This window comes from Cherax quadricarinatus, chromosome 9, assembly GCF_038502225.1.
Source record: "Cherax quadricarinatus isolate ZL_2023a chromosome 9, ASM3850222v1, whole genome shotgun sequence".
In the NCBI taxonomy this organism is placed as follows: Eukaryota; Metazoa; Arthropoda; class Malacostraca; order Decapoda; family Parastacidae; genus Cherax; species Cherax quadricarinatus.
In genome coordinates, this window is record NC_091300.1 from 56233771 (window position 1) to 56248770 (window position 15000).

Consider the following 15000-nt stretch of genomic DNA (forward strand, 5'->3'; position numbering starts at 1 on the left):
CAGAGTGAGCGTGTTGCAAACCTCTATCATTGTTGATAACCCAGAGTGAGCGTGTTGCAAACCCCTATCATTGTTGATAACCCAGAGTGAGCGTGTTGCAAACCCCTATCATTGTTGATAACCCAGAGTGAGCGTGTTGCAAACCTCTATCATTGTTGATAACCCAGAGTGAGCGTGTTGCAAACCCCTATCATTGTTGATAACCCAGAGTGAGCGTGTTGCAAACCCCTATCATTGTTGATAACCCAGAGTGTGCGTGTTGCAAACCCCTATCATTGTTGATAACCCAGAGTGAGCGTGTTGCAAACCCCTATCATTGTTGATAACCCAGAGTGAGCGTGTTGCAAACCCCTATCATTGTTGATAACCCAGAGTGAGCGTGTTGCAAACCCCTATCATTGTTGATAACCCAGAGTGAGCGTGTTGCAAACCTCTATCATTGTTGATAACCCAGAGTGAGCGTGTTGCAAACCTCTATCATTGTTGATAACCCAGAGTGAGCGTGTTGCAAACCTCTATCTATCATTGTTGATAACCCAGAGTGAGCGTGTTGCAAACCTCTATCATTGTTGATAACCCAGAGTGAGCGTGTTGCAAACCCCTATCATTGTTGATAACCCAGAGTGAGCGTGTTGCAAACCCCATTGTCATTGTTGATAACCCAGAGTGAGCGTGTTGCAAACCTCTATCATTGTTGATAACCCAGAGTGAGCGTGTTGCAAACCTCTATCATTGTTGATAACCCAGAGTGAGCGTGTTGCAAACCTCTATCATTGTTGATAACCCAGAGTGAGCGTGTTGCAAACCTCTATCATTGTTGATAACCCAGAGTGAGCGTGTTGCAAACCCCTATCATTGTTGATAACCCAGAGTGAGCGTGTTGCAAACCTCTATCATTGTTGATAACCCAGAGAGAGCGTGTTGCAAACCTCTATCATTGTTGATAACCCAGAGTGAGCGTGTTGCAAACCCCTATCATAGTTGATAACCCAGAGTGAGCGTGTTGCAAACCCTATCATAGTTGATAACCCAGAGTGAGCGTGTTGCAAACCTCTATCATTGTTGATAACCCAGAGTGAGCGTGTTGCAAACCCCTATCATTGTTGATAACCCAGAGTGAGCGTGTTGCAAACCTCTATCATTGTTGATAACCCAGAGTGAGCGTGTTGCAAACCTCTATCATTGTTGATAACCCAGAGTGAGCGTGTTGCAAACCTCTATCATTGTTGATAACCCAGAGTGAGCGTGTTGCAAACCCCTATCATTGTTGATAACCCAGAGTGAGCGTGTTGCAAACCTCTATCATTGTTGATAACCCAGAGTGAGCGTGTTGCAAACCTCTATCATTGTTGATAACCCAGAGTGAGCGTGTTGCAAACCCCTATCATTGTTGATAACCCAGAGTGAGCGTGTTGCAAACCCCTATCATTGTTGATAACCCAGAGTGAGCGTGTTGCAAACCTCTATCATTGTTGATAACCCAGAGTGAGCGTGTTGCAAACCTCTATCATTGTTGATAACCCAGAGTGAGCGTGTTGCAAACCTCTATCATTGTTGATAACCCAGAGTGAGCGTGTTACAAACCTCTATCATTGCAAACCTCTATCATTGTTGATAACCCAGAGTGAGCGTGTTGCAAACCCCTATCATTGTTGATAACCCAGAGTGAGCGTGTTGCAAACCCCTATCATTGTTGATAACCCAGAGTGTGCGTGTTGCAAACCCCTATCATTGTTGATAACCCAGAGTGAGCGTGTTGCAAACCCCTATCATTGTTGATAACACAGAGTGAGCGTGTTACAAACCCCTATCATTGTTGATAATCCAGGGTGAGCGTGTTGCAAACCCCTATCATTGTTGATAACCCAGAGTGAGCGTGTTGCAAACCTCTATCATTGTTAATAACCCAGGGTGAGCGTATTGCAAACCCCTATCATTGTTGATAACCCAGAGTGAGTGTGTTGCAAACCCTATCATTGTTGATAACCCAGAGTGAGCATGTTGCAAACCCTATCATTGTTGATAACCCAGGGTGAGCGTGTTGCAAACCCCTATCATTGTTGATAACCCAGAGTGAGCGTGTTGCAAACCCCTATCATTGTTGATAACCCAGAGTGAGCGTGTTGCAAACCTCTATCATTGTTGATAACCCAGAGTGAGCGTGTTGCAAACCTCTATCATTGTTGATAACCCAGAGTGAGCGTGTTGCAAACCTCTATCATTGTTGATAACCCAGAGTGAGCGTGTTGCAAACCTCTATCATTGTTGATAACCCAGAGTGAGCGTGTTGCAAACCTCTATCATTGTTGATAACCCAGAGTGAGCGTGTTGCAAACCCCTATCATTGTTGATAACCCAGAGTGAGCGTGTTGCAAACCCCTATCATTGTTGATAACCCAGAGTGAGCGTGTTGCAAACCTCTATCATTGTTGATAACCCAGAGTGAGCGTGTTGCAAACCTCTATCATTGTTGATAACCCAGAGTGAGCGTGTTGCAAACCTCTATCATTGTTGATAACCCAGAGTGAGCGTGTTGCAAACCTCTATCATTGTTGATAACCCAGAGTGAGCGTGTTGCAAACCTCTATCATTGTTGATAACCCAGAGTGAGCGTGTTGCAAACCTCTATCATTGTTGATAACCCAGAGTGAGCGTGTTGCAAACCCCTCTATCATTGTTGATAACCCAGAGTGAGCGTGTTGCAAACCCCTATCATTGTTGATAACCCAGAGTGAGCGTGTTGCAAACCCCTATCATTGTTGATAACCCAGAGTGAGCGTGTTTGCAAACCCCTATCATTGTTGATAACCCAGAGTGAGCGTGTTGCAAACCCCTATCATTGTTGATAACCCAGAGTGAGCGTGTTGCAAACCTCTATCATTGTTGATAACCCAGAGTGAGCGTGTTGCAAACCCCTATCATTGTTGATAACCCAGAGTGAGCGTGTTGCAAACCCCTATCATTGTTGATAACCCAGAGTGTGCAGAGAGTGAGCGAGTTGATAACCCAAAGTGAGCGTTGCAAACCCCTATCATTGTTGATAACCCAGAGTGAGAGTGTTGCAAACCCCCTCATTGTTGATAACTCAGAGTGAGCGTGTTGCAAACCCTAATCATTGTTGGTAACCCAGAGTGAGCGTGTTGCAAACCCTAATCATTGTTGATAACCCAGAGTGAGCGTGTTGCAAACCTCTATCATTGTTGATAACCCAGAGTGAGCGTGTTGCAAACCTCTATCATTGTTGATAACCCAGAGTGAGCGTGTTGCAAACCCCTATCATTGTTGATAACCCAGAGTGAGCGTGTTGCAAACCCCTATCATTGTTGATAACCCAGAGTGAGCGTGTTGCAAACCTCTATCATTGTTGATAACCCAGAGTGAGCGTGTTGCAAACCTCTATCATTGTTGATAACCCAGAGTGAGCGTGTTGCAAACCTCTATCATTGTTGATAACCCAGAGTGAGCGTGTTGCAAACCTCTATCATTGTTGATAACCCAGAGTGAGCGTGTTGCAAACCTCTATCATTGTTGATAACCCAGAGTGAGCGTGTTGCAAACCTCTATCATTGTTGATAACCCAGAGTGAGCGTGTTGCAAACCTCTATCATTGTTGATAACCCAGAGTGAGCGTGTTGCAAACCTCTATCATTGTTGATAACCCAGAGTGAGCGTGTTGCAAACCCCTATCATTGTTGATAACCCAGAGTGAGCGTGTTGCAAACCCCTATCATTGTTGATAACCCAGAGTGAGCGTGTTGCAAACCTCTATCATTGTTGATAACCCAGAGTGAGCGTGTTGCAAACCTCTATCATTGTTGATAACCCAGAGTGAGCGTGTTGCAAACCTCTATCATTGTTGATAACCCAGAGTGAGCGTGTTGCAAACCCCTATCATTGTTGATAACCCAGAGTGAGCGTGTTGCAAACCCCTATCATTGTTGATAACCCAGAGTGAGCGTGTTGCAAACCTCTATCATTGTTGATAACCCAGAGTGAGCGTGTTGCAAACCTCTATCATTGTTGATAACCCAGAGTGAGCGTGTTGCAAACCTCTATCATTGTTGATAACCCAGAGTGAGCGTGTTGCAAACCCCTATCATTGTTGATAACCCAGAGTGAGCGTGTTGCAAACCCCTATCATTGTTGATAACCCAGAGTGAGCGTGTTGCAAACCCCTATCATTGTTGATAACCCAGAGTGAGCGTGTTGCAAACCTCTATCATTGTTGATAACCCAGAGTGAGCGTGTTGCAAACCCCTATCATTGTTGATAACCCAGAGTGAGCGTGTTGCAAACCCCTATCATTGTTGATAACCCAGAGTGAGCGTGTTGCAAACCCCTATCATTGTTGATAACCCAGAGTGAGCGTGTTGCAAACCCCTATCATTGTTGATAACCCAGAGTGAGCGTGTTGCAAACCCTTATCATTGTTGATAACCCAGAGTGAGCGTGTTGCAAACCTCTATCATTGTTGATAACCCAGAGTGAGCGTGTTGCAAACCTCTATCATTGTTGATAACCCAGAGTGAGCGTGTTGCAAACCCTTATCATTGTTGATAACCCAGAGTGAGCGTGTTGCAAACCCCTATCATTGTTGATAACCCAGAGTGAGCGTGTTGCAAACCCCTATCATTGTTGATAACCCAGAGTGAGCGTGTTGCAAACCCCTATCATTGTTGATAACCCAGAGTGAGCGTGTTGCAAACCCCTATCATTGTTGATAACCCAGAGTGAGCGTGTTGCAAACCTCTATCATTGTTGATAACCCAGAGTGAGCGTGTTGCAAACCTCTATCATTGTTGATAACCCAGAGTGAGCGTGTTGCAAACCCCTATCATTGTTGATAACCCAGAGTGAGCGTGTTGCAAACCTCTATCATTGTTGATAACCCAGAGTGAGCGTGTTGCAAACCTCTATCATTGTTGATAACCCAGAGTGAGCGTGTTGCAAACCTCTATCATTGTTGATAACCCAGAGTGAGCGTGTTGCAAACCCCTATCATTGTTGATAACCCAGAGTGAGCGTGTTGCAAACCCCTATCATTGTTGATAACCCAGAGTGAGCGTGTTGCAAACCTCTATCATTGTTGATAACCCAGAGTGAGCGTGTTGCAAACCTCTATCATTGTTGATAACCCAGAGTGAGCGTGTTGCAAACCTCTATCATTGTTGATAACCCAGAGTGAGCGTGTTGCAAACCTCTATCATTGTTGATAACCCAGAGTGAGCGTGTTGCAAACCCCTATCATTGTTGATAACCCAGAGTGAGCGTGTTGCAAACCCCTATCATTGTTGATAACCCAGAGTGAGCGTGTTGCAAACCCCTATCATTGTTGATAACCCAGAGTGAGCGTGTTGCAAACCCCTATCATTGTTGATAACCCAGAGTGAGCGTGTTGCAAACCCCTATCATTGTTGATAACCCAGAGTGAGCGTGTTGCAAACCTCTATCATTGTTGATAACCCAGAGTGAGCGTGTTGCAAACCTCTATCATTGTTGATAACCCAGAGTGAGCGTGTTGCAAACCTCTATCATTGTTGATAACCCAGAGTGAGCGTGTTGCAAACCTCTATCATTGTTGATAACCCAGAGTGAGCGTGTTGCAAACCCTTATCATTGTTGATAACCCAGAGTGAGCGTGTTGCAAACCTCTATCATTGTTGATAACCCAGAGTGAGCGTGTTGCAAACCTCTATCATTGTTGATAACCCAGAGTGAGCGTGTTGCAAACCTCTATCATTGTTGATAACCCAGAGTGAGCGTGTTGCAAACCTCTATCATTGTTGATAACCCAGAGTGAGCGTGTTGCAAACCTCTATCATTGTTGATAACCCAGAGTGAGCGTGTTGCAAACCTCTATCATTGTTGATAACCCAGAGTGAGCGTGTTGCAAACCCCTATCATTGTTGATAACCCAGAGTGAGCGTGTTGCAAACCCCTATCATTGTTGATAACCCAGAGTGAGCGTGTTGCAAACCCCTATCATTGTTGATAACCCAGAGTGAGCGTGTTGCAAACCTCTATCATTGTTGATAACCCAGAGTGAGCGTGTTGCAAACCTCTATCATTGTTGATAACCCAGAGTGAGCGTGTTACAAACCTCTATCATTGTTGATAACCCAGAGTGAGCGTGTTGCAAACCTCTATCATTGTTGATAACCCAGAGTGAGCGTGTTGCAAACCCCTATCATTGTTGATAACCCAGAGCGTTCATTGTCTTCTCTTAGGATGAGGGTCCCCATTCCAGCTATAGAGGTGGTACTTCCCTTTATTTATATATATATATATATATATATATATATATATATATATATATATATATATATATATATATATATATATATATATATATATATGTATATATATATATATATATATATATATATATATATATATATATATATATATATATATATATATATATATATATATATATATATATATATATATATATATGCAGAACAACAATTGTGAAAAAATTGTGAAAGTCCAAGCGCTTTAGCGACTTCTCACATTATCTAGGAATTATGAAATTAAAACAAACAGTAAGGCATATAAGGGCAAGACGCAAAGCTCTCGAAAACATTGATGAGAATACCAACATTTTAACTCTGTTCTCATCAATGTTGTAGAGCTTTGCATATTTGTAGTCCAGAGTTCATAAATGGGGAAATCTCAAAAAATTATGAAATAGCTAATGCTCTAAAATGCCCAAGAAATTTTATCGATAAATTTTTTAAAATTGACAGAAATACTTTTTACAATCCGAAAAGGGACAACCAACCTTTTTCAACTAAAAATATATTGGTTCTCCCTTACCATGAAAACTTGGTTGATATGCCTTCTCTTCTTAAAACTTTTAATATCAAAGTTGTGTTTTAAAATCTTGATACAGTAAAAAAAACTTCTGATGAAACCTTACCCCCAAAATGCTGATGGATGTGTCTGTAAGAGTCCTAGTAAAATATATGATAAAGTTTATTACGATCAAACTGGTAAAGTCTTGAACTAAGATTAAAGCAACATAAATATAGCATTAGAACTGGACAAGATTCTAATGATATGTTAATTCATGTGAGAGATTTTAAACATCCAATTAATTTTCATAAGGCTGAGAAAGTTTTATCAATCAAGTCCATTGTCGACAGGAATATAAGAGTAACGTTTCATAAAAGTAGTTTTGAAAATAATATAAATATTGCTTTTGGTTTATATATTGAATTAATTTATAATTAATAAAATTTGGGAAGAATTTAAGATAGATTAGACTAGTAAAAAATCTTAATGCTTGGGTAGAGTATCAGTTATGTTTCACAGAGTTGGATGTTATGGCTTGACTGTGAGGTGTAGTCTTGCCCTTATATGCCTTCCAGTTTATGTTTTAATTATATAGTTCCTTGGCAATGTGAGAAGTTACGAAAGGGCTTCGAATTTCACTATTTTTTCCAGTGATTGTTTTGCATATTGTGATATCACCTGTTTACTGTGATCTTATATATGTATATATATATATATATATATATATATATATATATATATATATATATATATATATATATATATATATATATATATATATATATATATATATATATATATATATATATATATATATATAAACAATAAGTCCTTACTTGACGTCGTCGATAGGTTCTTATAAACTGTGACTTACTTTATGCGTCACGACTTATTATCAAAATCAGTTATATAATAGGCTAATTGTTATAAACATCAGGGGTGTACAGTGCACTTTTAGTACTCATTGCAACAGGTTTACATAAGGAATAAATGTTTGTACATTACATGTAGTAATCTATTGCTCATCCTGGGCAGGCATGAGACGCAAGCGCAGTGTGTGGCGGCATCTGGTGCTGTTGCTGTGGAAGAACTTGGTGTTAAGACAGAGACACTGGCTCCTCACCTTCTTTGAGCTTTTCCTCCCCACTGCTCTCTTCTCTGTCATCCTGTTCATCAGACTCATCCCAAATTCTGATTTTGTACCTGAGTACATCAACACGGTGAGTGTGCCTGGGTTTCTTACAGAGAGATTTCCATTAGGTGACCCGATCGTTTGTTTGGGCTACACTTACAAACACAATTTTCATTCACTATTTAATTTATTCATTTATATCAATCATAGAGTTAATAAATCCTCCTTATGAAGGTGTTAAGGGATAGCTATATTGCTACAAAATATAGAAATGTAATTTAAGCTATTTATAAGGTAGTTGAAGAGAAGGAGGAACTGTTTCCAACCCTCGTGGTGCTTTGTGTTTTGTGGATTTAAGTTTATCATTGTAGGTCCTACAACTGAATACTAGTCTTACATTGTCTAACGTATATTTGCCCATGTACAATCTTCCTCTGACTGGAAGAACATTGGTGAGGAACTCATGATTTAAGAAGTTGAACATATCTCGCTGATCCTTTGGATCAAACCTGAGTGCCTTCCATTTACTAGGAGTTGTGTGATCCCTATGAGTTTAGGTATTTCACCTAAATAAAATAATAAGTGTCGACGAGAGTTCAGATCGCACAGTAATGTCAAACAGTGAAAGGAAAGAGAAGAGAGACAGAGGACCAAACACACGACAGTGGGATCGATCCATGGTACGGGTGAGAACATTACGACGTGTTTCCCTAAGACAACTCCTGTTCCTCTTTGCGTAGAAGTAAAATATGTACCTGGGTTTTAGTCGACTGTTGTGCGTCGAATCCTGGGGCCAAAATTTACCTAATTATCCTGAAATGCTTTGCATAACAAGGGGCTTTCTATATATATTAGTATGTCATTGATATAAGCCAGACCTGTGTACATTGCGTATGTACTTGTAGAAATAAAGATTATTATTATGATTATTATTTGTAGTAGTAATATTATACATTATATTTATATATATGTATGTATATATATAAATATATATATATATATATGTATATATATATATGTATATATATGTATATATATATATATATATATATATATATGTCGTGCCGAATATGTAAAACTGGTCAATTAGCAAGAACTCATTTAAAATTAAGTCCTTTCTAAAATTTTCTCTTATACGTATAAAGATATATTTTTTTCATTAATGTTGATGTAAAAATTTTTAATTTTGCACCGAAAGAATCTTTGAAAACTTACCTAACCTTATTATAACAAGAACAATTTATTTTAGCCTAACCCAACTAAATATATTTTAGATTTGTTTACAATAATTTAATACTAAACAAACGCAGTGAAATATATTTTTTTCGTTAGGTTCAGAATGATTTTGGCGAAATTATTGCATACACAAATTTTCACATGTCCTATATGGCAAGATGAGCGTTGCTATTTAAGCCAAGATCGCAAATTCTGCCTATTCGGCACGACATATATATATATATATATATATATATATATATATATATATATATATATATATATATATATATATATATATGGAATTGGTGGAATGATGATGTAAAGAGAGTAGTAAAGGGAGAAAAAGTTAGCATATGAGAAGTTTTTACAAAGTAGAAGTGATGCAAGGAGGGAAGAGTATATGGAGAAAAAGAGAGAAGTTAAGAGAGTGGTGAAGCAATGTAAAAAGAGAGCAAATGAGAGAGTGGGTGAGATGTTATCAACAAATTTTGTTGAAAATAAGAAAAAGTTTTGGAGTGAGATTAACAAGTTAAGAAAGCCTAGAGAACAAATGGATTTGTCAGTTAAAAATAGGAGAGGAGAGTTATTAAATGGAGAGTTAGAGGTATTGGGAAGATGGAAGGAATATTTTGAGGAATTGTTAAATGTTGATGAAGATAGGGAAGCTGTGATTTCGTGTATAGGGCAAGGAGGAATAACATCTTGTAGGAGTGAGGAAGAGCCAGTTGTGAGTGTGGGGGAAGTTCGTGAGGCAGTAGGTAAAATGAAAGGGGGTAAGGCAGCCGGGATTGATGGGATAAAGATAGAAATGTTAAAAGCAGGTGGGGATATAGTTTTGGAGTGGTTGGTGCAATTATTTAATAAATGTATGGAAGAGGGTAAGGTACCTAGGGATTGGCAGAGAGCATGCATAGTTCCTTTGTATAAAGGCAAAGGGGATAAAAGAGAGTGCAAAAATTATAGGGGGATAAGTCTGTTGAGTGTACCTGGTAAAGTGTATGGTAAAGTTATAATTGAAAGAATTAAGAGTAAGACGGAGAATAGGATAGCAGATGAACAAGAAGGCTTTACGAAATGTAGGGGGGTGTGTGGACCAGGTGTTTACAGTGAAACATATAAGTGAACAGTATTTAAATAAGGCTAAAGAGGTCTTTGTGGCATTTATGGATTTGGAAAAGGCGTATGACAGGGTGGATAGGGGGGCAATGTGGCAGATGTTGCAAGTGTATGGTGTAGGAGGTAGGTTACTGAAAGCAGTGAAGAGTTTTTACGAGGATAGTGAGGCTCAAGTTAGAGTATGTAGGAAAGAGGGAAATTTTTTTCCAGTAAAAGTAGGCCTTAGACAAGGATGTGTGATGTCACCGTGGTTGTTTAATATATTTATAGATGGGGTTGTAAGAGAAGTAAATGCGAGGGTCTTGGCAAGAGGCGTGGAGTTAAAAGATAAAGAATCACACACAAAGTGGGAGTTGTCACAGCTGCTCTTTGCTGATGACACTGTGCTCTTGGGAGATTCTGAAGAGAAGTTGCAGAGATTGGTGGATGAATTTGGTAGGGGTGTGCAAAAGAAGAAAATTAAAGGTGAATACAGGAAAGAGTAAGGTTATGAGGATAACAAAAAGATTAGGTGATGAAAGATTGAATATCAGATTGGAGGGAGAGAGTATGGAGGAGGTGAACGTATTCAGATATTTGGGAGTGGACGTGTCAGCGGATGGGTCTATGAAAGATGAGGTGAATCATAGAATTGTTGAGGGAAAAAGAGTGAGTGGTGCACTTAGGAGTCTGTGGAGACAAAGAACTTTGTCCTTGGAGGCAAAGAGGGGGAATGTATGAGAGTATAGTTTTTACCAACGCTCTTATATGGGTGTGAAGCGTGGGTGATGAATGTTGCAGCGAGGAGAAGGCTGGAGGCAGTGGAGATGTCATGTCTGAGGGCAATGTGTGGTGTGAATATAATGCAGAGAATTCGTAGTTTGGAAGTTAGGAGGAGGTGCGGGATTACCAAAACTGTTGTCCAGAGGGCTGAGGAAGGGTTGTTGAGGTGGTTCGGACATGTAGAGAGAATGGAGCGAAACAGAATGACTTCAAGAGTGTATCAGTCTGTAGTGGAAGGAAGGCGGGGTAGGGGTCGGCCTAGGAAGGGTTGGAGGGAGGGGGTAAAGGAGGTTTTGTGTGCGAGGGGCTTGGACTTCCAGCAGGCATGCGTGAGCGTGTTTGATAGGAGTGAATGGAGACAAATGGTTTTTAATACTTGACGTGCTGTTGGAGTGTGAGCAAAGTAACATTTATGAAGGGATTCAGGGAAACCGGCAGGCCGGACTTGAGTCCTGGAGATGGGAAGTACAGTGCCTGCACTCTGAAGGAGGGGTGTTAATGTTGCAGTTTAAAAACTGTAGTGTAAAGCACCCTTCTGGCAAGACAGTGATGGAGTGAATGATGGTGAAAGTTTTTCTTTTTCGGGCCACCCTGCCTTGGTGGGAATCGGCCGGTGTGATAATAAAAAAAAAATAAAAAAAAAAAAAAAAAAAAAAAAAAAAAAAAAATATATATATATTTATATATATATATATATATATATATATATATATATATATATATATATATATATATATATATATATATATATATATATATATATATATGTCGTGCAGAATATGTAAAACTGGTCAATTAGCAAGAACTCATTTAAAATTAAGCCTTTTCTAAAATTTTCTCTTATACGTTTAAAGATATATTTTTTTCATTAATGTTAATGTAAAAATTTTTAATTTTGCACCAAAAGAATCTTAGAAAACTTACCTAACCTTATTATAACAAGAACAATTTATTTTAACCTAACCCAACTAAATATATTTTAGATTTGTTTACAGTAATTTAATACTAAACAAACACAGTGAAATATATTTTTTTCGTTAGGTTCAGAATGATTTTGGCGACATTATTGCATACACAAATTTTCACTTGTCCTATATTGCAAGATGAGCGCTGCTATTTAAGCCAAGATCGCAAATTCTGCCTATTCGGCACGACATATATATATATATATATATATATATATATATATATATATATATATATATATATATATATATATATATTGTATATATATATAATATATATATATATATATATAATGTATAAATATATATATATATATATATATATATATATATATATATATATATATATATATATATATATATATATATGTATTTAAATATATATATATATATATATATATATATATATATATATATATATATATATATATATATATATATATATATATAATATATATATATAATGTATAAAAACATATATATATATATATATATATATATATATATATATATATATATATATATATGTATTTATATATATATATATATATATATATATAATGTATAAATATACATATATATATATATATATATATATATATATATATATATATATATATATATATATATAGAGAGAGAGAGAGAGAGAGAGAGAGAGAGAGAGAGAGAGAGAGAGAGAGAGAGAGAGAGAGAGAGAGAGAGAGAGAGAGAGAGGACCTGTACTTAACTCAGTGGTGACCTGTACTTAACTCAGTGGTGACCTGTACTTAATTCAGTGGTGACCTGTACTTAACTCAGTGGTGACCTGTACTTAACTCTGTGAAGAAGTGTCTTGTTTGCTCCCGTGGACTGAACCAAGATGCCCTCCATCGAGCAACTTTACCAGCAACTTAAGGAAGAATTGAGGGCAGCGAAAATGGAGATACGGCGATTGACCGAGGAAAACAAGAGGATTCGTAGTAGTCCTCCTGTTTCGAGTCCTCAGGTCAAGAAGGGATCGTGGTCAGTGGCTGGACAGCAGGGGACGATGAAGTTGACGATCAAGAAGACGAATGGAAAGCCAGAAACGATGAAGAAGAAAGAGACTGCTGTGGAAACCCCTGTGGAAACCTCCAACTCATTCTCGGTGCTACCCGACGAATGTGAGTCGACTACTGGGATCGTCACGACGAATGACAACAAGGAAGGTAAGAATATTGTTGTTGTTGGGGATAGCCAGGTTAGATACATGGATAGGGCATTCTGCTTGAAGGACAGGAGTAGGAGACAGAGGGTATGCTTTCCTGGGGCTGGGATGGAGGACATTGTTAGCCGGCTTGACAACATCATGAACGGTAATGGGATCAATCCTATTATTTGCCTCAGTGCTGGAGGCAATGATGTAGGCAAGCGTAGAAGTGAGGATTTAGTTAGAAAGTTCAGGACAGCTATAGACATAATTAGGAAGAAGGGGGGGCGCCCTGTTATATGTGGCATTTTGCCAAGAAGAGGTGTTGGCAATGAATGGTTGTCCAGAGCAATTGGTATTAATTGTTGGCTGGATAAACACTGTAAGGATAATGCAGTACCATTCATTGACAACTGGGACAACTTCTATGGCCGAAATAACATGTATGCCAGGGATGGGATTCACTTATCCAGGGCAGGTGTGGGTTTTCTTGCTAACTCAGTTGAGGGGGTTGTTAGGACTTTAAACTAGGATTAGTTAGAGGTATGGGTTTAGAAATGATAAATAATGAGTATGGATATATTGACTTATGCTCTGGTATTAAGAATCTTAATAGTAACTGTCATGGAGTAACTCTGGGTAATGATAATTTCAGAAATTGTGTAAAAACAAAGATGAATAGGAAAAATGTGCAGAAGAAAAACCATATGATGGTATTTTATGCTAACAGTCGAAGTGCAAGAAATAAAATTAATGAACTACGTTTGGTAGCATGTGCTGGGAACTTTGATATCATTGCATTAACTGAAACGTGGTATGATTTAAAGAGTCGGGATATGACTGCTGAGTGTAATATTCAGGGATTTAAGTTGTTCAATGTGGATAGATCTAATGGGAAGGGGGGAGGAGTTGCATTGTATGTTCGAGAAAATATTAATTGTTGCATAAAAACAGGTATAAAAATAGATGGAGCAGTAACAGAGTCTGTTTGGGTAGAGTTCGTGGAGGGTCAAGAAAAACTAATTCTAGGTGTAATATACCGACCTCCAGGCTTGGATCACGATAGAGGGAGACTTCTCTGGGACGAAATTGTTAGGGCTTCTGGACACAGTAACATAGTCATAGTAGGGGACTTTAACTTTAGTCAAATTGACTGGAATTCTTTGACAGGTAATCTAGAGTCCAGTGACTTTATGGAAACAGTTCAGGACTGTTTTCTGAAACAGAGCATAACTGAGCCTACCAGGGGTAATAATTTGCTAGACCTAGTCTTGTCAAATAAGGAAACACTCGTGAATAATCTGGAGATCACTGAAGAGCTTGGCGCAAGTGATCACAAATCCATCACTTTTAGCATTAACTGGGAATGCAAGAATAATGATAATACAGTAAAAATCCCTGATTTTCGTTCTGCCGATTATAATGGACTTAGGGAACACCTGTCTAATCTTGATTGGAGTTATCTAGCTAATGATTTTATTAACGATGATCATACTTATGATTATGAAGGGATCTGCTTTTATGATTGTTTTCTTAATAATGTACACCGTGCCCAGAGTATATACATTCCCCAGAGAGAAATTAGGTCTAATAATAATGATCCCAAATGGGTTAACAGGAGGCTAAAGCATCTATTAGGGGAGAAAAGGGGAATTTATAGGCGCATCAGAAGAGGAGAGGTTAACCTTACTGACCATTATGTTCAGCTTAAAAGAGAAGTAAAAAAGGCGATTAGAAAGGCTAAACGTGACTATGAAATTAGAGTTGCTAATGAATCAAAGACTAATCCAAAGGGATTCTTTCAAGTGTATAGGACGAAGGTGAAGGAAAAAGTAGGACCT

The 15000-nt window shown here is 38.5% G+C and overlaps 1 protein-coding gene across 1 annotated transcript in view; it reads left to right on the forward strand.

Annotated features, from left to right (window-relative positions):
* Window positions 1-7833: 7833 nt before the first annotated feature.
* Window positions 7834-15000, forward strand: part of LOC128686026 (phospholipid-transporting ATPase ABCA3) — a gene marked incomplete at its 5' end in the record, with an annotated part of 271789 nt that continues 264622 nt past the window's right edge. Inside the window, 1 exon segment of the mRNA XM_070083439.1 lies at window positions 7834-8018. Within this exon segment, the coding sequence (XP_069939540.1) occupies window positions 7834-8018 (185 nt within the window).